Genomic DNA, 27,948 nt, shown 5'->3' on the forward strand with positions numbered 1-27,948 from the left:
GTCTGTGTTCTCTCCCCTTAACGTTCAGGAGACCTATGGTGGTAACAGACACTGCATTTGGCTGATAAAGTTGATGTATTTATATTTGATATTTTCTATGTTGCTTGTATCTCTATGCTAAAAACACCCTCATCTATTATTATTCTTCGAAGGGACAGGGAGGGGGGTTGTGATGCCAAAAAACAAAAACGTGCAGCGTACTGAAAATCAAGGATCTGAAAAGAACTCTTATCAGTCCAAGTGACATTTCTACCAACTACAGCACCAGTGGAAATCCTGGTGGCGTAGTGGTTAAGAGCTATGGCTGCTAACCATCTCCGCTGTGTGCTGAGCGCAGAGGCCAGACAGCCAAGCTGCATCCAAACATGACTTCCGGAATGGCAGCCCAGAACAAAGCGGGATAGTGCCACGCCCATGAACAGGACTGGCCCTTAGACCAGATAGGACTCCTCTGGGATTCCCAGAATGGAGGGGGTGAGTGAGGCCACACAAGTGCACATGGGCTCTCGAACTGGAGAAACTGACTGGGCCTGAATATTAGTGCTGCACGTGACACCCACAGGTGGCAGGGGGCAGCTTCTGTAGGGCCTTGTCTTAATTTATTCTTAGCAACTCTTTATTTGTACCAACTAACTTAGATCAAACCATAAACTTTTTTTTTTTTTTGCTAAAATTATCTGGACAGTTACTTAAGTTTTTTTTTAATTTTTTGTGGTAAGACATGTATAACAAAATTCACCATTTTAACCATTTTTAAGTCTACAACTCAGTGACGTTAATCACATTCACAATATTGTACAACCATCAGCACCATCTATTTCCAAAACTTTTTCTTCACCCCAAACAGAAACCCCATAGTCATTAAGCAATAACTTCTAATCTTCCTCTCCCCTCAGCCCCTGGTAACCAGTCTAGGCATTTGTCTATTCTAGATATTTCATGTAAGTTGAATCATACAATATTTGTCCTTTTGTGTCTGGCTTATTTCACTTAGAATAATGTTTCCAAGGCTTATCCATGTTGTGGCATGTATTAGTACTTCATTCCTTTCTATGGTTGAGTAGTAGTCCACTGTATGGATCTACCATATTTTGTTTATCCTTTCATCTGTTGATGGACGTTTGAGTTGTTTCCACCTTCTTGGATATCATGACTAATGCTGCAATGGGCATTGGTGTACATGTATCTCTTTGAAAAACTGTCAAACTGTTTTCCACAGTGGCTGTGCCATTTTGCATTCCCACCAGCAGTGGATGAGGGTTCTAATTTCACCACATCCTCACCAATACTTGTTATTTTTTGTTTTTATAATAGCCGTCCTTGTGGGTGTGAGGCAGTATCTCATCAGTTATGTCCTTACTGTGCATGTGGACACACTCTCTTAGATCTAGAAATCAAAGATTATTTTCTTTCTATCTCATAATTTGTACACATTTGTAACTTGTGTTTACAGCGAATGTTATCAATTTTCCAACAAATAGTTGTTCAAAATAAGTGAGATAAATAAAGGAGGTACACAATTACTAGAAAGTGTCTTTTCCTTTGTGGAATTATGTGCCACAGCGGTTCATCAGCTAGTAAAGGCTTTCTGTTCCAATGTATGCCTTTTAAGCCCTTGTTTTGGGTTGAATTATACAGTCAGTATATTATCCTTTATACAAAAACACAGTCCAGATCAGAGTTCATCAGTCTGGCATATATTTTACCGTATATAGCAAGCTAGCTCTAGCCAGCCTGTCTGCGTTTATATAAAGCCAGACCACATTATCATAGCTTGCTTGCGCAGTCATGATAAAATATCTAGTACCTACTAGTTGTCCGCATCGGTCTGTGAAACCAGGATGATTTTGTCTTTAGAAATTCCATCTTATGGTCTACCCCATTCAAAGCAAAGAAGCCATTCTCAATCAGTGGTCTGCACTGCAGTTCCTTGTGCTAGAAATGACCCCATCTCCTGCACTCCATCGGACCCCAGCTCCCGACTGAGAGGCAGACAACAGTGGGCCACGTTGCAAAGTGCTGAGCAAGACATCAGACTCTGAAATTTCCTCCCCAGACCCTGTTCCCCTAGTCATTGTTGATTGATCCAGGGTAGGCATCCAACCTGAGATGGGACCATCAGGAAACCTTGCTGGAAATTTGGACCTGGGTCAGAGGAAGCAAAGTTGGTGTCTCTAGGTCCTTGAAGTCTAGGATATGCCACAAAGGAGGTGGTGGCAGTGAGAGAGAAGGAACAGATGTAGAGAGGAACAAAAGGGAGACTGGGCAGGGGAGAGGAGTGCAGGGGGAGGGGCCAGGGAAAAGGGAGTGAAGTCCCTCAAGTCTCTCATGTTCCTGAGGCCTAGCCACGTCCCTGTCCTGGATTCTGTGAGACACCACCATGCCCTATAATGAACTCCCCCTTTGGCTTAAGCTAGCTGAACATGGATTTCTGTTGCCTGGACCAAAATATTTCTACCTTGTACAAGGAGGTGTTGGTAGCCAACATAAAATAATAACAGTAATCACTAACTTTTAAAGAGTGCATGTTATATGCCAGTTTTCTGGAAAAGAATCTGAGAACAGGGAGGGTAAGTACTTGTACAAGCTCATACACCAGGCAGCCCGGCCCTCTGGTCACCTTCTCAAAATAGACAGCACATGGAAAGGCCTGGCCTGGCACCAGGCAGAAATGGGTCTGTGTCCTGTAGGCTAATTACTGAGCCTAGATTTCTTAATTTTTGAAATGGAGATAGCCATAACCGTGAAAGACGGTTGTTGCAAGGGTAGATGAGATCATGTGAGTAACATGCCTTAGTCATTCAATAAAAGATGTTTCTAATCCATTTCCAGTCTGTGCTTTATAATTACGTACATCATTTAGAATTAGCTGCAGGGACTAGAACTGATGGAACATTGTGAGGAATGGTGATAACCAGCATCCTTCTGTATTTTAACCGGTAAATATGATGCTGACGTAGCTGTTTTTTACCACGTTAAGGGAGCATTCTTCTATACCTGGTTTATTACACAGTTTTTGTCTGTTTGTTTGTTTTTCCCCTAGAAATTGATGATAAATATTGCCAAGTACCTTTACAGTTTCTAACATTAAAACTCTTCCCCCCTGCCCCTTTGGGCTTTATAATTAACTCTAATAACAGAACTCCTGATATTAATTGGATTCCACCATCAGACATTCCTAATCATTTTCCATTGTTCAGGGAATGAATTTATAAGTTCATTTCTCATGTTTTGTTCAGGATTTTTCCAAGTATGAGTGAGAGGTCTTCAGTTTTCTTTTTTGTCCTGTCTTTGGTAGGTTCCATTTTGTGGTTATGCCAGCTTATAATGAGGAGCTAAGAAGGTTCGCACACTTTTCTGATTTTGTAACTATTTAAATAACAGGGAGATTTTATATTTCTTGAGAAGTTGAAAGAACATGCCTTTAAAAAAAAATACCCAATCCCATCTCCTGGGAATACATTGGAGGTGACCCTTTTTTCTCGAAGTTTTTTCCGTTTACACTATGGTTATTGGTCTATTTATGCTTTCTACTTCTTCTTGAATAGATTTTAATAATTTCCATTTTGCCTTAAAATTGACAATTCATCCAGATACTCAATTTTTTTTTAACACTGAGCTGAAAATAATATTCTCATTCATTGTTTGCATTTATCCCATATGTTCATATACTTACCCCCTGCCTTGATTACACTCTTTTACTGGACCCTCAGGGGCCATTCTAAGTGAGGAGGGTACACGGCCAGGCACTTCTGTGTGTGACATTTGCTCACTCTTCAGTTTGGATCATCTCAGTCACCTCTACCTGGATGGCCACACTCTCACCATCATGTTAGATGCATCAGTTGCAACACCTTAGAATCTGGTTAGGGTGGGTGGGACAGCACTGGGGCAGAAGCAAGCCGTGTCTTTATACACAGGTCTGTGGTTGCCACAGGGAGTCCTTGGGTGGTGCCAATGGTTAACATGCTCAGCTGCTAATAGGAAGATAGGAGGTTCAGATACACCCAGAAGCACCTCAGAAAAAAGCCCTGGCAATCCCCTCCCAAAACTAAAGCATTGAAAACCCTGTGGAGAACAGTCACCATGAGTCAGAGTTGACTCAGTGGCAACTGACTTTTTTTGTGGTTGCCACAGGCCTGTGAAGACCAGGTGTGACATCTCAGGGGTGGCCAGTTATTGAGATGGTCAGGAAAGAACACTGAGGGATGAAGTACAGGGGGTTCTTTGACCTCAAGGACTCTAAAATGATCTTGATTTTCCTCTGAGTCTCCACATCCGCCCTGCTCCCCAGCACCGTTCCTGAGATTCTGGTTGCCTCTAGTCTCTTCAGAGTGAATATTCGTGTATTATTTCATATAAAAAGAACCAATTACTTTAAGCATACCAACTTGAAGTGCTGTTATTTACAATTATGTTACTTATAATTACGCTGATTGTATGGAATCAGATAATTTATCCACTTTAACAATTTTTTAGCAGTTATAGCGTAGGGAATCTTTTGAGGTGGAGTCCCTCGGTGGTGCAAATGGTTAATGTGCTCGGCTGCTAAGCAAAAGATTGGAATTTTGAGTCCACATAGAAGTGGCCCAGAAAGGTGCCTCAGAAAGGCCTGGTGATCTACTTCCAAAAAATCAGCCACTGAAAACCCTGTGGAACATAGTTCTACTATGACATACGTGGGGTCGCCATGAGTCAGAGTCGACTCAATGGCAGCTGGTAACTGGTATAACCTGGCATAATCTTTTGAGTAACTGGTATAACCTTTTGAGGCCAGGTCTTTTCTCCCAGCGGCTCTTTGGAAGAAAAGACCTGGCAATCTGCTCCCGTAAAGATGTCAGCCTAGGAAACCCTACGGGGTAGTTCTACTCTGTCCTACTGAGTTGCTACGAGTCAGAATTGACTTGACAGCACACAACAACAATTATCCAAATTAGATAAGGCTCTTAGATCCAGAGGTGGCCAGGCCTACATGACCAGTTCCCCCAGCCTCTGCTCTTTGTTTTTGTGTAGCTGGCAATATGAATAGCAGTGCCCATTCAGCTTGTTCTTCCATATTGTGACTGCATGTAACTCTCCCCACTAGCCTGTGAGCCCAGTCGCCATATGTGAATCATACCCAAATCCTTCGCCTCCCAGCATCGCATCAAGCACCCATCAGACCTCCAGATGGAAAGCTTGAATGGACACAGCTGCACCATCCCGAAAGCTTTCTGTGTCCCTGGGTTCAGGTCGTCCTCAGGTTCACTGTGGGCTATTTATCTAGGGGTCTTGAATTTCCCCTTCACTAGAGCTTTCCCAAAGTCCCTGGGTGGTGCAAATGGTTAACATGTTCGGCTCCTAACCGAAATGTTGGAAGTTTGAGTCCACCCAGAGGTGCCTCAGAAGAAAGGCCGGGTGATCTCCTTCTGAAAAATCAGCCATTGAAAACCCTACGGAGCACAGTTCTACTCTAATACACATAGGGTCACCATGAGTCCCAATCAACTCAATGGCAACTGGTTTTTTAGGGCTTTCCTCCTCTCGGGTCCTCATAGTCCCTTGTCTGAGAAGAGGCATCTGGCAAAATAATCTGGTATATGGGGACAGGGTGATGGGTTAGTACATGCCAGGCACATAGGTATTGCTTATGGTGAAGAATAAGAAGAAGGAGAAATAGGTGCCACCCTGGCATCATCCATTGGCAGATTCCTTAAACAGCTTAAGATGAACACTGCAAAGAAACACACATTCCCACCTGCCCTTAAATTTTTCTGCCTTGTCTGTGTTTCAGGTTCAGGTTTAGTGGTCGCATCCTAGGCCTGGCTCTGATCCATCAGTACCTTCTAGATGCTTTCTTCACGAGGCCCTTCTATAAGGCGCTCCTGAGATTGTAAGTGTCTTACAGACCAGGCTCCACCCCGGTCCTGTCTACAGTTCAGCCAGCACTGTCCCCTCTGATAACACTGGGCCTGTGTCTCTGCTTTGCCCTCACCATTATTGTTAGGTTTATGACAATTTACTGTTCTGAGTGCTTAGATATCGCACTGACCTTTAGTACAATAAAAAGGCATGGGGAGATTTTATGTAAGCATACGGAAAAACTATCAATCATAATGTTATAGCATGAATATTAATCTGTTTACATTGTAATTATAATAATATTACAAAGATTTTATTAAGCTATTAATTAGAATTGATCTGTTTACAACTTAATTGTTTGAAAATGATGCTTTTCTCCAGTTGCCATGGCAAGAGTCCATGAGTCAACAATTATTTCATGCTTGTTATTACAAATATTTCCATATTCCCTTTCCAAAAGAAGATTACCAAATCAACTAAAAAGTGCCATCAGTATTATTCAGAAGTATGAAATTGTTAGAAGTTTGTGCTGTGTTAGCCAGGAGCGACATACCGCATTTTGGAAAGCGCTCCAGGCAGTCATTTCTTCAGCAATTCTGTCCACCTTTCTCCCTCTGGATGGCCCAGACCCTGCGATTTGAGTGACCTGGAGTATCTGGATGAGGAATTCCACCAAAGCTTGCAGTGGATGAAGGACAACAACATCACAGATATCCTGGACCTCACTTTCACCGTCAATGAAGAGGTTTTTGGGCAGGTTTGTGCGATGTGGGGCTTTCAAAGGGAATTTTCTTTTTAAAGTAGAAAAGGAGGAATTTCATTTATTCAAAACAGAATTCTTTGGAGGCTACTTGCTTTAACAAAGCAGCCCATGTTCTCTTCCTTCTTTTATTATGACATGGATCTACTTTACATAGGTCTTTGGAAATCCAATGTTATTATAAATATTATGAATCTGTTTATAAAGCATTTTGTGAACTGTGCAATACATATACCAGGCATTTTTTTTTAGCTATGCCACTACAAAAATAATTTTTTTCATCACTACCTTCCAAATATCTTCTCTTCCAAAATGCACGTATGTCAATCCTGTTTAGCAAGTTAAAGCTTCCCATTTGTATTCCTCAAGCATTTATGTAACATTCAATCCTGTAATCAATGGGTTACACGTTCCTCAGGAAATACCCATTGTCTGAGCATATTTAACAATTGAGATTTTGAGAACAGCATATACAAGAGATTCTAAAAGCCCACAACATGTAGTAATTTGTAATTTGTTATGAGATAATTAAGTTAAAATACTTTATAAGTCACTTTGCTTGAATGTGGTCCCTGGGTGGTGCACATGGTTTGCACTTGACTACTTGGAAGCCCTGGTGGCACAGTGGCTAAGAACTTGGCTTCTAACCAAAAGGTCAACAGGTTGAATCCAACAGCTGCTCCTTGGAAACCCTGTGGGACAGTTCTACTCTGTCCTATAGGGCCACTACGAGTCGGTATTGACTGAATGGCAACGGGTTTGGTTTTTTTAGTTTACTAACCTAAAGAAATACAGCCAGAAAGGCCTTCAATGAGATGGATTGACACAGTGGTGGCAACTATGGGTTCAAGCATAACAATGATTTTGAGAATGGTGCAGAACCGGGCAGTGCGTTTCACTCTGTTGTATGAGTTGGAACCAACTTGACAGCACCTAACAACAACAGCCTAAAAATTGGTAGTTCAAACCCACCCAGTGGCGTTGCAAAAGGAAGGCCTGGTGATCTGCTGACATAAAGATTACAGCCAAGAAAACCCTTGGGAGAAATTCTACTCTGCAACACCTGGGGTCGCCATGAGTTGAAACTGACTTGACAGCAACGGGTTTGCTGTTTGGTTTTCCATGACTGTGGCCATTGTGCCGAGTCTGTGGGTGAGAGTTAGCCACCGAGTCCTGCCCCTTGTTTTGTTGTCGTTATGTGCCATGGAGTCGATCCTGATCCTGACTCAGGACCTTATAGGACAGAGTAGAACTACCCTATAGGATGTAATCTTTACAGAAGCAGGCTGCCACATCTTTCTGATGAGGAGTGGCTAACGAGTTTGAACCACCAACCTTTCAGTCAGCACCCAAACATCTCGATTGATAATCTTGAACAGGTTCTTCTGTATAAGCATACCTCTGAAGAATACTCTCTTACCTATTTGTGAAAAAACTATTTCTTCTGACAGCTATTAAAAAAAAAAAAAAAATCCATTGCCATCAAGTGGATTCCAACTCATAGCAATCCTACAAGACGGAGTAGAACTGCCCCCTAGGATTTCCAAGGAGTGGCTGGTGGATTTGAACTGCCAGCTGTTTGGTTAGCAGCCAAGCTCTTAACCACAATGCCACCAGGTTCGAATAGCTGTAAAGAATATATTTAAATATGTTCAGGAACAGACTCCTCATGTAGCTGTCCTGCTAGGTACTATGTGAAAATAAAAAATACACTATGCTATGTGCGTGATGACTTGTAGCCCATCCTTCATATTTGCCCTATAGTAGAAGGTAAATTGTGTAAGATATACACAGTTATTTAGCAAATTGTATTTAGACAGCTGGGTAGTCATCTTAAAAAAATTTTTTTTTTTAAGTTAAATCCTTAACCTCACTCATTACGCAGAAATAAATTCCAGGTGGATTGGAAATCTAAATGTAAAAAAATAAAGGAAAAAGAAAAATACTAAAACAAGCAGTAAGGAATGCTACTGTAAGTGTAATACAAAATCTCAAATTATAAAAGAAAAGACTCAAGTTAAGGGAGCCCTCGTGGTGCTGTGGTTAAGCGCTTGGCTACTAACTGAGAGGTCAGTAGTTTGGACCCACCAGGCTTTCCGCAGGAGAAAGATGTGACAGTCTGCTTCTGTAAAGATTTACAGCCTTGGAAACCGTATGGGGCAGTTGTACTCTGTTCTGTGGGGTCACTATGAGTCAGAGACAACTCAACAGCAGTGGGCTTGGTTTGGTTTGGTTGTTCATAGTTAACTGAAATTAAGTTCTGTGTGACAAAATACACCAGAAACAAAGTAAAAATGGCATAATATTTTAAAAATTGTAATATGTAATGCAGGCAACAGGCTATTTCCTTAAATATAGGAAGAGATCCCACAGATCAATAAGAAATGATTAACAACCCAACAGGAAATTAGCAAAAAACAGGAGCAGATTGTTTCCTGGAAAGGAAATATCTCCAGAAGAGATACTCAAGCTCATTCGTAATAAAAATGTAAATTAAAGGTATAATGAGACACCATTCATTATTAGAATGTCAAGACTCAAAATTTATCAGTACTCTATTTTGGAGATGGCGTGGTGAAACAGACACTCTTGTGCATTGTAGGTAGAAGTTTGGTTTACTCTCTATGAAACGAACCTTGGCAGTATCTATCCAAATTGATTTAGCATCCATAGCTAGGAATTTGTCTTATAGACATATTCATACCTGACTGAAATAACCCATGTGTGAGGATCTTCATTGCAACATTGCTGATAACTGCAAGAGAGCTAAAACAATCTGAAAGTCCAACCGTAGAGCATTGGTTAAATAATTATGGAATAGCGGCCTCGTGTGTGGTCGTTAAAAAGTACAGATACCCCAGCTCATCCATTTACAGGTAAATCATAAAAAATAAACAATATACTAGCAACAACAAAGAAAGACTAAGGCAGGCCTAAACTGATAGGGAACAATTGCAAAGATATATTTTTAAGTGAAAAAAGTACGATGAAGACCATGGCTTGAGTCAGGTGCACCTTAGTCATCAAAGTAACATTTTTGCTTTTTAAAACTTTATAGAGGTCTTTGCAGCAGATTTTCCCAGTGCAATACATTGTTTTGATTTCTTGACTGCTGCTCCACGGACACTGATTGCCGATCCAAGGGGAACGAAATTCTTGAAAATTTCTATTTTTTCTTCATTTATCACGATATTGTTTATCAGGCCATTTGTGGGATTTTCGTTTTCTTCACATTACGGGTAATTTGTAATAAAGGCTATAGTCTTTGACCTTCATCAGTAAGCGCTTCAAGTTGTTTTCATTTTTTATTTTTGGCAAGCAAAGTTGTGTCATCTGCATATACTTGTTCCTGCTGAGCTGATTCCGACTCATAGAGACCCTATAGGACAGAGCAGAACTGCCCCATAGGATTTCCAAGAGGTGGCCTTTTGGTTAGCAGCCGAGTTCTTAACCACTGTGCAACCAGGGCTCCCATCCCAAATTGTTGCCATCAAGTTGACTCTGATATGGCAGGTTGTTAACGAGCCTTCCTCCAGTCCTGATCCCATGATCTTCTTCATATAGTTCAGCTGCACAGATTATGTTCAGCATATGGATTGAATAAGTAGGGTGAAAGGATACAACCCTGCCACACACCTTCTCCAATTTTAAATGACCTGTTATCACCTTGTCCTGTTCGAACGACTGCCTCTTGATCCATGTACAGGTTCTGCATGAGCACAATTAAGTGTTCTGGAATTCACATTCTTCATGATGTTATCCGTAATTTATTATGATCCACATAGTAGGCCTAGAATAATGTATATCTGTTTAAAACTTATCCTTTCTCTTCCAAAGGAAGTCATCAAGAATGTGGTTTTACAAAATTGAGTTGCAGCTCTTCCTTTGGCAAGTTATTAGATGGTGGGGATCAGACACAAATACAGGTTTAAAAAACTGTAGGATTTTCCTGAATACATTAGTTAGAATTAGGTTCACCTACTAGTGAAGAAACCCCAAATAACCCTGCCGAAAGTAACAGAAGCTTATTTTTCTCTCAAATGAAAATCTGGAGGCAGGCAGTTCAAAGCTGGTTTAGAAGCTTTCTTTGACAGAATCCTTGGGGACCAGCTCCTTCTAGCTCTCATCACTGCCGTCCCTAATTTGGGCCCCCTACACTCATGGCTCACATGAGCATGGCACACCAGCCATCACGTCTGTGTCCCAAGCAGCAGGACAAAGGAAGGCCTTCCCTAAGGAGACCTCAGGGAAAGTGCCATGCAATACTCCACTCACTCCTCTTTGGCCAGAATGTAATTCCATGCCACACCTAACTGCAAGAGGGGTTGGGAATAAAGTCTTTAACTGGGCAGTATTGTGAGCAGCTAAAAACCAGAACTTTTAAGGACTGTGAACAGTGAATAGCAGCTAATATTTTACAACTGGCCAATACTTCACAATCAATAAAAACCAATTGCCGTCAAGTCGACCCATGTGTAGAGTTTTCAAGTCTGGTTTTTCAGAAGCAGATTGCCAGACATTTCTTCTGAGGTGCCTCCGGGTGGAATCAAGAGCAACTGGCTAATGCTGAACCAGCGAAAGGAGAATTTTTGCATACAGTCCATCCCCCTGAAATGGGGGCTGTGTCATGGGGAGATCGGCTGAGTTGACAAACCATCTAGCTCTTTCTGTTTTCCTACAAGGTAACAGAAAGGGAATTGAAGTCTGGCGGAGCCAACACCCAGGTCACAGAGAAGAACAAGAAGGAGTACATTGAAAGGATGGTGAAGTGGCGGGTGGAGCGCGGTGTGGTGCAGCAGACGGAGGCCCTGGTGCGGGGCTTCTATGAGGTGAGGCCCAGCCGAGCTGCGGAAGGATCCTAAGCAGGTGCCCTTCCTCTCTGGACCTCAGCCCCTCAAAGTTCTCTCTGGAGACCGAGGCCCAGTGTGTAACAAGAGGAAAGGAGAAGCCAGACAGGCAAAGGGCTTGGCCCTGCTCTCCGGAGTTGGGTGTATGGGTGAGGGGCCAGAATTCCCTGGGGAAACCCAGCTCTTGCCGTAGGTGGAAAATGCTCTCACAGAACTGGTGCAGTTCTGGGCCTGGTGTGCCAGGTGTGAAAACAGGCATCACCTGTAAAGAGGTGTGCAGATGGCACATTCTGTCATTCAATGAAACAAAGAAAAAGGAAAGAGAAGACAATGGAGGGCATTGTTCTATCTGGCTAGATTTTAATTTTGTTATAGTGTTACTTTGTGCCACATCATCCATAAATCAAGAAGACAGGGACAGAAGCTAGCCTTCCTGAACCAAAAACAACCTCCTGGAACTTTTCCAGTGTAGACAACAAGACGCTGCAAACGTTTTCTCAGGGTTGGGGCTCCGAAGGTTTTCTTTCCCTCTTATCCTGGAGAACAGAATTGGTCATTGGCTTGTCCACCACTGGTTTATTTAAAGAATGGTACCCACCACAGATGTCCAATTGTGTCTGGTACATTTGGCAACAAGAGTTAAAGCTAGAGCTCAGAGCCCCTGCCAAACAGGGCCTCCTAGATCTTCCAAGGAAGGAGGAAAGAAGTGAGGAGGAAAGAGGGGGAAAATGCAGGTGTTTTATTATATAATGCCCAACCCCACGAAATGAGTCATCATTGTATATGAAAGACAGAACACATTTTGAGTGAAATGACTTAATAGCTATTATGTCATTCAACGTGACTTAATTTGGACTTTTTGCCTTTAAAATGCAGTGTTGCTTGGCAGCTCAAATAGGACTGCAGAAAGTCGAGTCAGGTTTGCTTTACATAACCTCATTCAGAGAGGGAGTATCAGAGGCAGTAAAAAGCTTGGGACCATTTTCTGTTTCCAACTCAGGAATGGGTGTGTTCTAAAATGTACAAGTCAGCATGATGGCACATTGAGAACAAAGTTGTAAGTGATGGTCCGTTTCCCAGCTTAACCCACAGAAATAATCGTAATGAGCATAACCTCTGGCTCAAAGCCTAGGGGAATAATTTTATTCGATATGTTTGGACCTGTGTGCTGAAGCTTAATTTGTATTTCAGGTCGTGGACTCCAGGCTTGTCTCTGTGTTTGATGCCCGGGAGCTGGAGCTGGTGATAGCTGGTACCGCAGAAATAGACCTCAATGACTGGCGGAATAACACCGAGTACCGTGGAGGTGAGCTCAAGAGGGTTGTATCGCTACAGCCATCACAAATACAATTCATCACTTTCTGAAGACTCCAATAAACTTGGACTTACTTTAATACATGTGCAAAGTAGGTGCTTCTATCTGCCTTCCTCCAACACCAACAAGAACTTTCCTTCAGTAACCCCCTGTTGATAGAGCTTCTGGTCTCACTCAGCGTAAGCGCATTATAGACAACACGCCATCCACGGGCCAGCTATCAGGGAAGTATATCCCAATTCTTCTCAGATTGGACGCTCTTTGCTGCAATCCTGAGTTTCTGGAACATGCTTCTAACTGTGGTCTCTCTGAATCTGCTTTCTAACCCCTCCTAGCTATTCACCTTGCACAATGCCATGCTAATCTTCCTGAAATGCTATTTTCTCATCCCCACCCCATAAAGTTTTCTTTATTTTGTTGTTGTTGTTGAGAATACACACAGCAAAATGTATACCAGTTTAACACTTTATACATGTATAGTTCAGGTGATATTGTCTTTTTCAAGTTGTGCAACCATTCTCACCCTCCTTTTCTGAGTTGTTTCTCCCCTGTTAACATAAATTCACTGTTCCCCTAAGATTCCTATCTAATCTTTCAAGTTGCTATCGTCACTTTCATCTCATATAGATAGTTCTTAAAAGAGCATAATGCTCAAGGCAGACTTTTTTTCACTAAGCTAAACATTGTTTGGTTTTAAGAAGATTTCAGGGGATATTTTTGGTATCAGTTTTAAAGATTACCTCAGGATAATAATTTTGAGGTTTATCCAGCCCCCTTGGCTCCAGGAATTCTGGAGTCCATGAGAATTTGGAATTTTGTTCTGCATTTTCACCCTTTTGATCAGGATTCTTCTATAGAATCTTTGATCAAAATGTTCAGTAATGGTAGCTGGGCATCCCTTGGTTCTTCTGGTCTACTGGCAAAGGAGGCAGTTGTTCATGGAGGCAATTAGCCACACATGTCATATCTTCCTTCTATTCCTGTCTCTCATTCTTTCTCTGTTATTCCAGGCAAATAGAGACCAATTGTCTTATCTTGAATGACCTCTTGTAAGCTTTTAAGACCCCAGGCAGTATGCAACCAACTAGGAGGTAGAACATAAGCACTGAACATTTTATTAGGCCAATTAACTGGGATGTCCCATGAAAGCATGACCCTAAACCTCCAAACCAAGAAACCAAATCCCCTGCAGTTTTTGCTTTTACATAAGTAGCCTCAGCAGTGACTCTTTATTTATTTATTTTGTCATTGTTGTAAATATAGCTGTCACACAACATTTGACACTTCAATGTTTTACAAGCATCCAACTTATTGACAGCAACCAGCTGTGCAACCCTATCCTTAATCAATGGAACTTTTCCATCACTGTTAACCTCCCTTTCCCTCTCCTTCTCACCCCCGTAACCACTAATAAACTTTGATCTCTATAGATTTGCCTTTTCTTATCTTTTTATATAAGTGAGGTCATACAGTGTTCGTCCTTCTGTGACTGACTTACTTCACTCAGCATAATGTCTTCAAGCACCATCCACATTGTAGCATGTATCAAGACTGTTTCCTCTACTGGCCGAGTAGTATTCCATTGTATGCATGTACCATATTTTGTTTATCCATTCATCTGCTGATGGGCATTTAGGTTGTTTCCACCTTTTGGCTATCGTGAATAGTGCTGCGAAGAACATTGGTGTACAAGTCTTTTTTTTGAGCCTCTGCTTTCAAGTCTTTTAGGCATATACCTAGGCATGGATTTGCTGGGTCATATGATAGTTCTATTTTTAGTTTTTTGAGGAACCACAAAACTATTTTCCACAAAAGCTGTACCATTTTACATTCCCACCAGGTGCTCCTTGGAAACTCTGTGGGGCAGTTCTACTCTGTCTTATAGGGTCACTATGAGTCAGAATTGACTTGACAGCAATGGGTTTGGTTTTTTGGTTTTAGCCATCCTACTGCGAGTGAAATGGTATCTCACCATGTTTTTGATTTGCATCTGATGGCTAATGACCCTGAGCATCTTTTCATGTGCTGAGTGGCCATTTGAATGTCCTCTTTGGTGAAATGTCTATTCAAGTCCTTTGCCCATTTTATGATTGGCTTGTCTGTTTGTTGTCAAGTTGTCAAAGTTTTACATGTATTTTAGTTATTAGGCTCTTGTCAGACATATGGTTTTCAAAGATATTCTCCCAGTTGGTAGCTTGTCTTTTCACTTTTTTGATAGTCTTTTGATAAACAAATTTTTTAATTTTTATGAGGTCCCATTTATTTATTTTGATTTTGCTGTTTTTGCTTTTGTTATTGTATTAGATAGCCCATTATTAAAAACTAAGCCCAACAGCACTGCCACTGCATTTTATTCTAAGAATTTCATGGTTTTAGTTTTTACATTTAGGTCCTTAATCCGTTTTTGTGTATGGTGTGAGGCATGGATCCCGCTGAAGGGCTGTTTTTACCACATGACTTCCCTCACAGAACAAAGCCTTTATTACTTATAAAAGAGGTTTTGAAAGTTTATTAGCCTCAAAACCTGTTCCTCATATAAATTATTACAGAAAAACCCCAGTCAACACAAGAGAGAACTAAGGGTCTGCCACCTCAACTTCCCTCATCTCCCCAGCACATTCATCCATGAGAAGCATCAGTGGGATCTCTGATCCTTCCTCCATGGTTTGAAAACCACTCACCTAAGTTATAAGTCAGAAGGCCTCAGCCTGGCCAGTAAGACTCTCTGAGGCCCCCAAGCAGTTATCCTTTTGGCCCTCACCTGATCCCCCTCTAGTCAGATTGTTGTTCACTGCATCCATCTTGCTCCTTATTGTTATTCTTGATTTCCCCTGCCAAAAATGTCCTCTTTCCTTTCCTCTACTTGTACAAATTCTTTACCAACTTAGCTCACATCCCAGTTCCTTTATAAAGCTTTTCCTATTTCTACCCCAGTCCACACAGCTTTCTCCCTTCTTTGAAAGCCTAGTGCACTTGTGGTCAGTGGTGAATTATTACACCTTAATTGATTGACCCTAGGTTGGTTTCCCTATGAAAGGTTTCCAAATACTTCTCCCGTGGATCCAAAACACCTCAAAGCTACTCTGGAGACACACATTAGGACTGCTGGACAGCCTAGCTTCTTTGTTCACAAAGCTTGTCATTTGCCTCTAGCCATTTTTAAGTCTTAAGCTTTCCTGTGGTATGTGGTTGCTAAAAGCGAAAGCATCCCAGCAAAGCAAATAAGCAAATATGATGAAATACTGTATTCATAGAGGGTTTGTTTCTTAAGAATCCCAAAGCTCTATATCAAGACTATCAACTCCTTGTCTACATGGAAAGGAAAAATGAGGCAGGAAAATGACTAGTGGAATTCTAGTTTAAATGAAAGCAAAACTTGCTGAGGACATCCCTGAGAACATAAAGCCCTTTTATACTTGACTATATTTTCAGTATGGATTTCACCTTAACATAAAGAAAACATAAATCCTTGCAACTGAACCAATAAGCAACATCATGATAAATGGAGAAAATATTGAAGTAGTCAAAGATTTCATTTTACTTGGATCAACAATCAATGCCCACAGAAGCAGCAGTCAAGAAATCAAATGATATAGTGCATTGGGCAAATCTGCTGCAAAAGACCCCTTTAAAGTGTTAAAAAACAAAGATGTCACTTTGAGAACTAAGGAGCACCTGCCCCAAGCCATGGTATTTTCAATGTCATATGCATTCAAAAGCTAGACAATGAAAAAGGAAGACCAAAGAAGAATTGATGCCTTTGACTTTTGGTGTTGGCAAAGAATATTGAATATACCATGAACTGCCAGAATATATGTTGAAAGAAGCACAGCCAGAATGCTCCTTAGAAGTGAGGATGGTGAGAGTTCCTCTCATGTACCTTGGACATGTTATAAGGAGGGACTAGTCCCTAGAGAAAGACATCATACTTGGTAAAGTAGAGGGCTAGTGAAAAAGAGGAAGACCCTCAGCAAGATGAATTGACACAGTGAATGCAACAATGGGCTCAAACATACCTACCATTGTGAAGATGGCATAGGAAAGAGCAACGCTTCATTGTTATTCTCACTATGAGTCAGAACTGACTTGCCAGCACCTAACGGTAACAACGAATTTTCTACATCTGCTTTTGTTTTAAAACTTGACTTAGAAAAACAAAGCCTTGACCTAGTTACGCAGATTGTCGTAGACCTACCTAAAAGCCATCATTGGAGTCCCTGGATGATGCAAATAGTTAATGTGTTCTGCTGCTAACCAAAAGGCTGGAGAGTCGAGTCCACTCAGAGGCGCCTCAGAATGGTCTGAACCCATTGTGCATGGGGTTGTCATGAGTTGGGGGCCATCTCTACAGCAGCTATCAATAACAGAGGCTATCATTACACAAATCAGCAGATCAAAAGCAGCTGTTCTGTTCTTATCATACCTGATGTGTATTTCCTCTCTCTCCCCATTTCCCTCCTCCTTTCTTCACCTTCTGCCATTCTCCCTCCCTTTGCTCCACTTAGGTTATCATGATGGCCATCTTGTGATCCGCTGGTTTTGGGCCGCGGTGGAGCGTTTCAATAATGAGCAGAGACTAAGGTTGCTTCAGTTTGTTACGGGAACATCGAGTGTGCCCTACGAAGGCTTCGCGGCCCTTCGAGGAAGCAACGGGCTTCGGCGGTTCTGCATAGAGAAATGGGGCAAAATCACATCTCTCCCCAGGTATGGAGCCCCCGCCAACCTTTGGGAAACCCACTGAACATGGCAAAGTGAACTTTGCTATTTGCATTTCTGTGGTCATCCTTCAGGATGGAATTCTTTCCTATCACCCAAAGTGGTGTTATTTGAGATATTAATGAAAGTTTTAGGTGAACCATCTCTGAGAGTTGAAATTGAACCATATTCTTCATGATGTTTTGATGATGGACAGTATTTGTGCTATAGGTATTTTGGTTTACGTGTCAGTCATGGAAAGCTTTACAATCTTGTATAGCCCAACTTAAAGAGGAACGTCTCACCAGGGGTGGCAGAGGAAGGACATTAGTGCAAAGTGCTGGAAGCCCCAAGAAATCTCTCCAGTACTTTATCTGTACGTCTTTCACAGCATGGCACTTAATACTTAGTAGGATAATTATTCACGTACATGTTGTAATTTTCCTACTACATTTTAGAATGAGTGAGGATGAAGCCACGTGAATCTCCAGGCCTTTACAGTGATTTCCATATAGTAAGCAATCAAGAAATTATTGTGGGATATATGTGGAAGATGAGGTAATGGGGCTCTAGGCAATCCAACAGAATGAATCCTTCATTCTGTGAGTTTTAATCCCGTCACTTTCTGGGTCTTCCTATGCCATTTGCCTGATCAGTGAAATTGTTGTTGTTCTTTGCCATTGAGTTGATTCCGACTAATGGTGACCCCATATGTGCATAGTAGAAACGTGCTCCATAGGTTTTTCAAGGCTGTAACCTTTCAAAAGCAGATCGCCAGGCCTGATTTCCGAGGCGTCTCTGGGTAGATTGGGACTGCCAGTGTTTTTGCTAGTAGTTGAGCATTTAACCTTTTGCTCCACCCAGGGACTCCTAACCAGTCAAATAATGAGTATTTAGGAAATACTGAAGCCCTGGTGGTACAGTGGTTAAGAGCTCAGGCTTCTAACCAAAAGGGAGGCAGTTCAAATCCATCAACCATTCCTTGGAAACCCCTGTGGGGCAGTTCTACTCTGTCCTATAGTGTCACTATGAGTCTGAATCAACTCGACAGCAACAGGTTTTTTTTGTTTTTTTTCTTAAGGAGATACTTCTGTGTAGGTAGTGTAGTCATAAATATGACTTCAATAAGCAGAAGAAAAAATTGACCCATATTATTATATTTTAATATATTTTCTTATTACAAAAGGAGATTTACATTGAATTCAGCTCCATTTGTACATGGCCATCCAGGTATCTTTACTAAATTCATATTGCAGGAAGGTCTACTGAACTATAACTTACACCCACCTTTCCCAGACTTCCCAGTGCCCTAAGACAATTTCCCTAATGTAGGTGAACAACAATGCCCCAGGAAGCAGAGCGCATGCCCAGCTGGCCAATACCAGCTAAAGTTTTGCATGGTTTTCAGCCTGGCTTCACCACTTAATCCAACAGCCCCTAGTTCAAAGGTCAGTGCTTATGCACATAGTTCTCTCAGCAGTTCAGCATATTGAATTAAGTCTGGAAAGAAAATAGACAAAAGGCAAATTTTCATTTGTCTAGTTTAATGATTGATTTAGAGAATGAGGCTGTTCGGAAGAATAATGCTTTTATTTTAGAGAAATGCAGTTTGAATCATCATCATGTGTGCCTTGGGGAGAAGTTGACATACAACAACATTCCTGCCCACAGGAGGTTATAAGGGCAAGCACAGCCCTATATAATTAAATACAAACCAAAAAACAAAACCAAACCCAGCGCCGTCAAGTCAGTTCCGACTCATAGCGACCCTAGAGGGCAGAGTGGAACTGCCCTATAGGGTTTCCAAGGAGCACCTGGTGGATTCGAACTGCCAACCCTTTGGTTAGCAGCCATAGCACTTAACCACTACGCCACCAGGATTTCCTTAATTACAAAACAAGGTAAAAATCAGACAAGCAACATGCTATGAGGATGATGATCAGAGACCTAATCCTGAGTGGGTTGACCAGAGAAGACACCACAAAGAAGCTGGCATTTAAGTGAGCATTAGGAGGCTAGGAATAAGGAGGAGGGGCTTCCAGGCTGAAGGAGCAGCCTGAGCAATAGCCTGGGAGTAGAAGTGGCCAGCGTGTGTTCAGAGAGGATGCTCAAGCTGGCACAAAGGATGAGCTATCCAGAGCAATGGCACAGGGGACGCAGTCAAGAAAGCTCCTTTGCTGGTCCATGGAGAAAATATTCTGCTAAGGAGTTTCTGCTTTATTCTTTAAGAAATGGGAGTCATTTCTTTTGTCATTTGGAATCTTAGATTAAATCTAACAGATTGCTTTGGGAAGCTTTGAAGTATACAGTAATACTATTAACCCACGCAGAGGGCAGACAGTGGGCTTAAGAACAGGTTCTTCACATCAGGGCCAAGGCACCACTAAAAAGGCTGTTGCTTGCACGCCCTGAAGAGGGTTCCTTGGAGAAGTGGTGACTCCATCCTGGGCCAGGGAGCCCAAGGATCTAGTGTCAAGATGCCTGTGAGAGGATGGTGAAAACGACCCTCTGAATAGTCTTCCCTGACCAGTCTCCCTTGTACAGTTTCTGATTCAAGAGCCTGAAAAGTATCACCTGTGTACAGAAAGAAAGAATCTCTGACTGCCAAGAACCTTATTTGAGGAGACCTGGTCAGGCCACATAGCCAGTGACAGGAAGCCCTGAGGCTGAGTTCACAGAGAGTGGGGGCAGGGAAGGCAGAGAGGCTGGCAGGAGCCGCAGGCAGACACAGCGACCGAGGGCTTCCCAGAGCCTGTGGGCCACATGTGCATTGACCATACACTCTGAGATATTCCTCAGGCCTTCCCTCTACAGAAAGAAAGGCAACTAGCCTCCTAGATGAGAGTGCCAAAGAGTGTCAGAGCAAAGCCTGGGTCATCGTTCAAGCTAAATAAATCTTTTGCACCAATCCAAGTCCTTGCCTTCTGAAAAATGTGTGAGGGTTAGGAAAAAGAACTTTGAGAAAGAGGATTTCTAGGATATAATTTTACATTTCCTAGGGAGGACATTTCATAGACCATGATAGCTGGAGTATATTTGAGGCAGGACAGTCACTAGGGTCGGGGAGGTCAAGGAACCAGGGAGCTATGGCGTTGAAAGGGTCGTCCATGTGGACTTAGATGCTACATAGTCTGGTGGGAGGACCTGGAACAGAAAGGAAGATTTAACCCAGGTGCCAAATGTATATTATCCAGAAGGTCAGCAGGAAAGGGAAGTGTAACTAGGTCACCGATTTTCACAGTTTTTAACCGTAGCTCACAGAAATAAATACTCTTTACATCACTACCCAATACACCACATGTGCTCGTGAGAGAGTGTGTGTGTGTGTATCTGAAACCCAAGTTCTTCAAAATGACACTCAACCCTTGTTACAATACCCTCTATTTTCCACTCTATTCTATTTCATTAAAATGAAATGCCAGTAACAGAGACTGGAGAATCCCCGAGACTATGGCCCCCGAACAGCCTTTTAACTCAGTACTGAAGTCACTCCTAAGATTCACCCTTCAGCCAAAGATTAGACAGGCCCATAAAACAAACAGTAATACAGGTAGTTCAACCACGTATACGAGACTAAATGGGGACACCAGCCTAGGGGCAAGGACGAGAAGGCAGGAGGGGACAGGAAAGCTGGACAAATAGAAATGGGGAACCCAAGGTCGAGAAGTGGAGAGTTAACACACATCACAGGGTTGGCAACCAATGTCACAAAACAACATGTGTTTCAATTTTTGAATGAAAAATGAATGTGCTCTGTAAACCTCCACCTAAAGCACAATTTAAAAAAAAAATCTTAAACCATCCCCACACTAAAAAAAAAAAATGACGTGCCAGACAAAACCTGTAGTATGAAAAAAATAAAATTATCTGCATGGCATGAGACTCAAAGGAGCAGAAATTTTGGATCAAGGATGGAAAAGTAGTGACATGGAATCGATAGTGAGGAGTGAAAAGAATGCTCAGCCAAATTTCCGAGTGTGGCAGTGTAGAACACTGGGCAGTCTCTCCTCATGAGGACCAGAGAAGGTACGGCTGGGACTTGGAGGCTGCATACGGAAAGATTTAAGGAGGTGGGAGAGTTTGCACACAGTGGAACAAGGGTTGGTTCTGAGAAGGGAAAGAGGAAAGGTGTGGAAGGAAAGAGAAGTACGGCGAGGTCTAAGGAGAAAAAACACAGGGCTGTAGGGAGGTGACAATAAAGGAGAGGATGGAACCTTAGGGGGTTACATTTTGGGCGGGGACCAAGGATAACAGACTGTGTGGCCTAAAAGCTTCCCCCAGGAAGATAACATGAACATCCCTCCGTTCCAATGCCAACTGAGCCCAGGCCCAAGGTGGAGCTGCGGGCCTGGTTTGGTTAGTAGTTGGCTTTCTCTATAGTGGTAGTTCTCAGGAGGAGGCAGTTTCCACCATATCCACAGGAGACACCTGACATCTCTCAAGACATTTTTGGTTTTCACAACTCAGTGTGGGGGCAAGGGTGGTACTGGCAACTAGTGGGTAGAGGTCAGGGATGCTGGAACATCCTGCAATGTCCAGGACAGCCCCCCACAACCAAGAATTATCTGGCCCAAAATGTGAGTAGAGCCAAGGTTCAGAAACCTTAGTCTGTCAGCTTTAAGACTAGAAGAGGACCTACAAGGATGCTTCAGGGGAGCCATTAGGAAGCTAGAAGAGAAACTGGCAGACATCAAGAAGCCATAGAGAAGCCACGAGGAAGAGCTGTTACGTTTTTAAGGAGCTTGAGGAGGCCGGGGGTTGAGAATGGGCCTCTGGATTTGGGAATCAAGAGGTTATCAGCAAACTTTAAAGAGAGTAAGGAAGCAAGGACCTGTCTGAAAAGAAGGTTATCGTAATTATGCAATGGAAGGAGATGGGAATGAAGGGAAGACCCAGCTTACAAAACTGGCTGAACAACCAGTAGCAAAGAGTAGTGATGGTTGCTTCTTTGTTTGTCTGTTTTATTGTGGTAAAAATATATCTAAGAAAACATTTGCTAATTTTATACTTTTTACATGTACAATTCAGTGATATTGATTACATTTATCGTGTCATGCAACTATCACTACTGTTTCCAAATCATTCCACCACTATTAACAGAAACTCAGTGCTCCCAAGGAAGGGCTCCCCCTTTCTACTCTGTCCCACCCCTGGTAACCGCTAAAAAAAACTAAACAAAACCCACTGCTACAGAGTTGGTTCCGACTCGTAGCGACCCTATAAGACAGAGTAAAACCACCCCATAGCATTCCCAAGGCTGTAACTTTATGGAAGCAGACTGCTACGTCTTTCTTCCATGGAGCAAATGGTGGGTTCAAACCACCAACCTTTTGGTTAACAGCTTTAACCACTGCACCACAAGGGCTCCTTTTGTTCTCTATACATTGCTTATATCATGTAAGTGGGGTCATATAATATTTGTCCTTTTGTGACTGACATTTCATTCAGCAATAGTGTTTTCAAGGTTCATCCATGTTGTAGCAGATATCAGGACTTCGTTCTCTTTGTGGCTAAGTAATATTCCATCCTACAGATATGCCACATTTTGTTTATTCATTCATCTGTTGACAGACGTTTGTTTTCACCTTTTGGCTATTGTGAATAGTGCTGTAATGAACACTGGCATACAGGTTTCTGTTTGCATTTCTGTTTTCACTAATTATGGGTATATACCTAGGAGTGAGATTGCTGGGTCATACAGTAGATCTATGTTTAATTGTGAGAAACTGCCAAACTATCCATTGCACAAGTATGAAATGAGGGTCATTTGTCCATCAGTAATTCGTGTGGAAAGGCCAGGGGTCTTAAATCACCGTGAGTGTGACACAATCCTTAAGTTGTTATTGCAATTGTGGCTGCATTATTTAAGAGAATCTAACCTTTGAATGATGATTCAAGGCTTAGGAAAGGCAGTTATGTGCATCCTATCATTGAGGCTTACAACAGTCCTCTGAGGTGAGCCGAGCATGTATCATTATCCCCACTTTACAAGTGAGAATACCGAGCCTCAGAAAGATTAAATGACTTTCTCAAGGTCATAAAGCTGGCAAGTGGGTTGAGAATATAGGTCTTGAACTTCTGGTTCCATGCTTTCACTAGCCCCCCACACCACCTTGCAGGCACTCTCCAAACCAGAAGAAATGACCTAATCAGGTGTGCCATTCTGTTAGAACCCCACCTAGAGGGTGGGCTGCACTGAGGACTGCTGAATCAAATCATGACTTGATTGTACTGATTTAACTGTGTTCATTCTTTCCAGATTACACAATAGAATTCATTTAAGGGAAGTAACCAAGGCTATAGACATGCCATAAAAGCATCTACTGAAGACATTGTAGGTACTCAGACAAGGGAAGAGATGCTGTGCCATATGCTTTCTGTTTATTCCCAGCAATTATCATTTACAGAGTTAATTTGGTTCCAATTATTTTGTAAATATGGGATTTTTTTTTTCTGTGCTGTTTCCATTCATGAATGCCAATTAAAATTACCAGAGGAAGAAAACCAAGAGGCTGCCTGCTCACACCATGCTCTTGGCTAATTCAGCCGGTTCCATAAGAGCACTTGGGGTTTTTCCATTCCACTTAGCTTGGTCAGCCATCGCCCAGAGTGTGTCCTGGATTCAGTCTTTCTATGGGTAGAGCAGGACCACTGTAATTGTCTTCCTATTGAATTTACTGACTTCCTTTCCACTTTCACTCAAATAAATACTCATGTCGAGGTAAAATATTTCAATTATTTTTTTTCAAAATCAACACAGGCCTGTTTGAATTTTATATAATAACTCTGTTTATCTCTATTTTTATATTGCGATTCAGTTAAGTGCTTGAGGCCTAAGGCCAGATGTTCTACTGTTTCTTGCCCACACTTGGGGCTGGAGGTGGAGCCAGAGGACAGATGGTTCCCCCCAGGACAGTAAGCGAGATGTCACCAAGAGAAGGAGCAATAGATGGCCGGCAGGCAAAAACAACAGCTTCTTGCACAGAGTCTCCCTATACAGGAAAACCCACCTTTCCCTACCTCCTCCTCTTCTCACCCCAAAATTCTCTCCCCTACACCACACCCTGAGTGTTGTATCAGTCTGCATAGTGATCTGAGACTATGATTCATGTGCAATTCAAAACAAGGGTATGAAGAATACCCAATACCCTGGGGATTTTGTAGTTGAGTTTAATATCCCAAATAGAAGTCTAATGAAGACAGCATAGTTTTTAGGTTTGGGTTTTGTCTGGTTTTATTTGCATGTTTGTTTTGTGATATTTTATTTTTATTTTTTTATTGCCTCCTTTTCTGTGCTGCTTGGCTTCTCGAAACACCATTCCAACTCACTACCCCATCTAGGGAGTCTGTTCTTTTGTTTTACAGTTGCCATCGAGTTGATTCCAACTCATGGTGACTCACGTGTGTCAGAGTAGAACTGCTCCATAGGGTTTTCAGTGGCTGATTTTTCCGAAGTAGATTGCCAGGCCTTTTTTCTGAAGCACCTCTGAGTGGACTCTAACCTCCAGCTTTCTGGTTAGCAGCCAAGTGCATTTGTTGTTTTCACCACCCAGGGACTCCTTCAAGGGAGTAAAAGCCATTAGCTTCACTTTGCAGTTGCACCAATTCACCTTTCCCCCTATTGTGCTACAGGACACGGCACCAACAGAAGATGCCATAAAAACAAAGAATTCCTGACAGGAAAGGGATTGTAACTCAGTCCAGCCAATCAGGCAATTTGACGTGTCACAGGAAGATTCCATGCCTCTGGTCTTCACCACCAGAGGTGGTAATGCAGTCACAGGGGTGATGCAGTCCTGCTCTGGTTATGCATTCATAGCCTGGCATGGGGAGGCCACATGCCCTGTCTAGGCCAAGCACTGGCAAACGGGGGCCTGCAGGATGAGGTACAGGAGGCATAAGGCAGACTTCAGGGCAGGTGCACAGGGGTTCTCCTGGTACGTCCACTTGGGGCTACCCAGGGAGGATTATCGGACAAGCTCAGCTTTTCCTGAAAGTGCAGCACTTCTGCTTCAGGGCATGCATGTTCCATTTGCTGAGAGGAGTCAGACGGGGCTTCCAGGCACACCTAAAATGAAGAACTGGAGCCCAGAATTCCAGGAGTTCTGCTGACACCTCTACGAAGGCCCAGAAATCAGATCTGGGCAAGGAACCTGGGGAATGTGAATCTCATATACTAATTATATGTTTCCCTCTTGCGCTGACGATATCTGAGTTCGTATCTTAAATGTAAAATAAGGCTGATATCATACAGTTTATAACTGGTTTGCTAGTATACATCTGGCATCCCTGGGTGGTACAAACAGTTAATGTACTCAGCTGATAACCAAAAGGTTGGCGGTTCAAGTCCACCCTGAGGCACCTCAGAAAAAAAAAGGCCTGGAAATCTATCTCTCAAAATTCAGCCATTGAAAACCCTCTGGAGCACCATCCTACTCTGACTCACGTGGGGTTGCTGTGAGTTAGAGTTGAAAGCAACTGGTTGATTGGTCAGTTGCTTGTACTGTACTGCTAAAGGGATTTGCTTAACAAATGGAAACCACTCATTTCTAGTTATTCCACTCTTTCCAGCTGATCTATTCATGTCCATAAGACTGTGGTTGTTAGTTTGCAGTGCTTTTTGGTGCTCCTGAATGGTAGTTCTACTCCCTTTTGATTCACAGCTTCAGCTGAGTCACAGACACATCCAAACACAGTGCATCTTCGAAACAAACACCCTCATCAATCTTTTCTCTCCCAATCAGGGCACACACGTGTTTCAACCGATTGGATCTCCCACCATATCCATCGTACTCCATGTTATATGAGAAGCTGTTAACAGCAGTTGAAGAAACCAGCACCTTTGGACTTGAGTGAGGAAATGTAAACTCGAGTGTCTGACATTTTCCTGGCCAGTGACATCAACCTTTCTGGGATGATTCTCCTTTCCCTTAATCAAATCTCCTTTGATTTTGGTATTCCATGATTCTTATTTTCCAACCAAATCTGGATTGACAAAAGCTGTGCATGAAGAATTGCCTTCTTCTAAGATCTAACCTTCAGGCTTCTCTCCTCTGTCTTCAATGAACTGCTAGCCTGTATGCAATATTAAAGAAACAAAAACAGCTGTCTCAAGGTCTGTGTATATCTCCACATACCTCCATTACTAACAATGAAATATGAATGCAAGTTATGCTACACTTGACCAAATGGTAATAAATGTTTACTTCCATTTACATCACTTAAGGGAAAATTTGAGCATTAAGCATCCTAAGCTTTTCTATGCCCATGTCTTCTGAGCAGAACCACCATTTTTTATAATTTCTAACAACCAACTCCAGAACTTAGGAGCTGATCAACTTTTTCTTTTCCTCCCACTCTATTCCCGTGCATACCATCCACCCAAAGGACAGCAGTGGCAAAACCGAAATTTTTATACATTCAACTCATGATTTTTACGTGGCATCAGTCCCATCAGCTGGAACTAGCCTAGACACATGGTGCAAATATGACACTTTCCAACAAATATCAACAGCAAGAAAGAGACCTCCTACTGATGTGATGCAGTGCCTCCCAATGGTTGCGGGGAGTGTGGGCTCAACTGGAGTTCAGAGAAGTCTAGAATGGGGAGCACCCCCAATGAATACTCACCACACAAGAAGCACAAACTTGTGCACATGTCCACGGAGGATATCTCATGATGTAGCATAAAGAATGAGGCCTCTACCCCCCACTAAGTTGTATAGAAGGCGGTGAAGCAAACAGGAGAAAGGGAAGAAGGACATATTACATTGGTCTGAATACCTGAGTTCTGTACTGTTTTGTTTTGTTCTAATCTAGCTACAATCATCTTTCACAAAGGAAGAAAAAGATATAAATCATCTCATGACTTTTGTTAAAGCCAAGTATTACTTGATTGGCAGACAAACTTTTTTTCTAACTTGGATATTGGTTTTTATGTGCATATATATATATATATATATATATACTTTTTTTTTTTTTTTTTGGTTCTGATGTTCAAATTCCTTCACATCTGATTGTCCACAGGAACCACACTAAATAAGAAGCTGCAGAGAATGATGGTGCTTGTTAGGGATCAAGGGCAATCTCATACTTCTCCTTCATCCATAGCAGTCCTCCTGGAGCAGAAACCTAATGCTCCAAAGGCATGCTTATTTGTGTCAAAATAAATATCCAGTTTCTTTTAGCATCTGGTAAAAAGATATATCAGAAAAACTTGGTGTTTTCAGAAAAACAGTTGCAGGCTCCAAAGACAGCCTAACCTCTTGGTTGCATTTGAAATCAACCCAACCATAATGGTCGTTTACTATTTTTCTAACTTTGTTGTCCATGTTGTCTGAAATATGTCATAAATGAAATTGTTTTTCTTCACTGGGAAAAGATGAGCTAAAGGGGCCCCACTATTTAAATGCCACATTGCTGTTTTCAACAGATAAAGACTAAGAGCAGAATGTGAGAAATATAAGACAACATTAATTCCATATGAAGTC

The 27,948-nt window shown here is 42.1% G+C and overlaps 1 protein-coding gene across 1 annotated transcript in view; it reads left to right on the top strand.

Moving 5' to 3' along the window:
• Nucleotides 1–27,390, top strand: part of HECW1 (HECT, C2 and WW domain containing E3 ubiquitin protein ligase 1) — a 246,240-nt gene extending 218,850 nt beyond the window's left edge. The window contains exons 22-27 of the mRNA XM_010587155.3: nt 5,774–5,872; nt 6,469–6,598; nt 11,284–11,430; nt 12,640–12,754; nt 17,269–17,467; nt 26,203–27,390. Of these exons, the coding sequence (XP_010585457.1) occupies nt 5,774–5,872; nt 6,469–6,598; nt 11,284–11,430; nt 12,640–12,754; nt 17,269–17,467; nt 26,203–26,314 (802 nt within the window). The 3' untranslated portion in view covers nt 26,315–27,390. The remainder of the gene's footprint in view (nt 1–5,773; nt 5,873–6,468; nt 6,599–11,283; nt 11,431–12,639; nt 12,755–17,268; nt 17,468–26,202) is intronic.
• The last annotated feature ends 558 nt before the right edge of the window (nt 27,391–27,948 follow it).

This window comes from Loxodonta africana, chromosome 8, assembly GCF_030014295.1.
Source record: "Loxodonta africana isolate mLoxAfr1 chromosome 8, mLoxAfr1.hap2, whole genome shotgun sequence".
NCBI classification, from domain to species: Eukaryota; Metazoa; Chordata; class Mammalia; order Proboscidea; family Elephantidae; genus Loxodonta; species Loxodonta africana.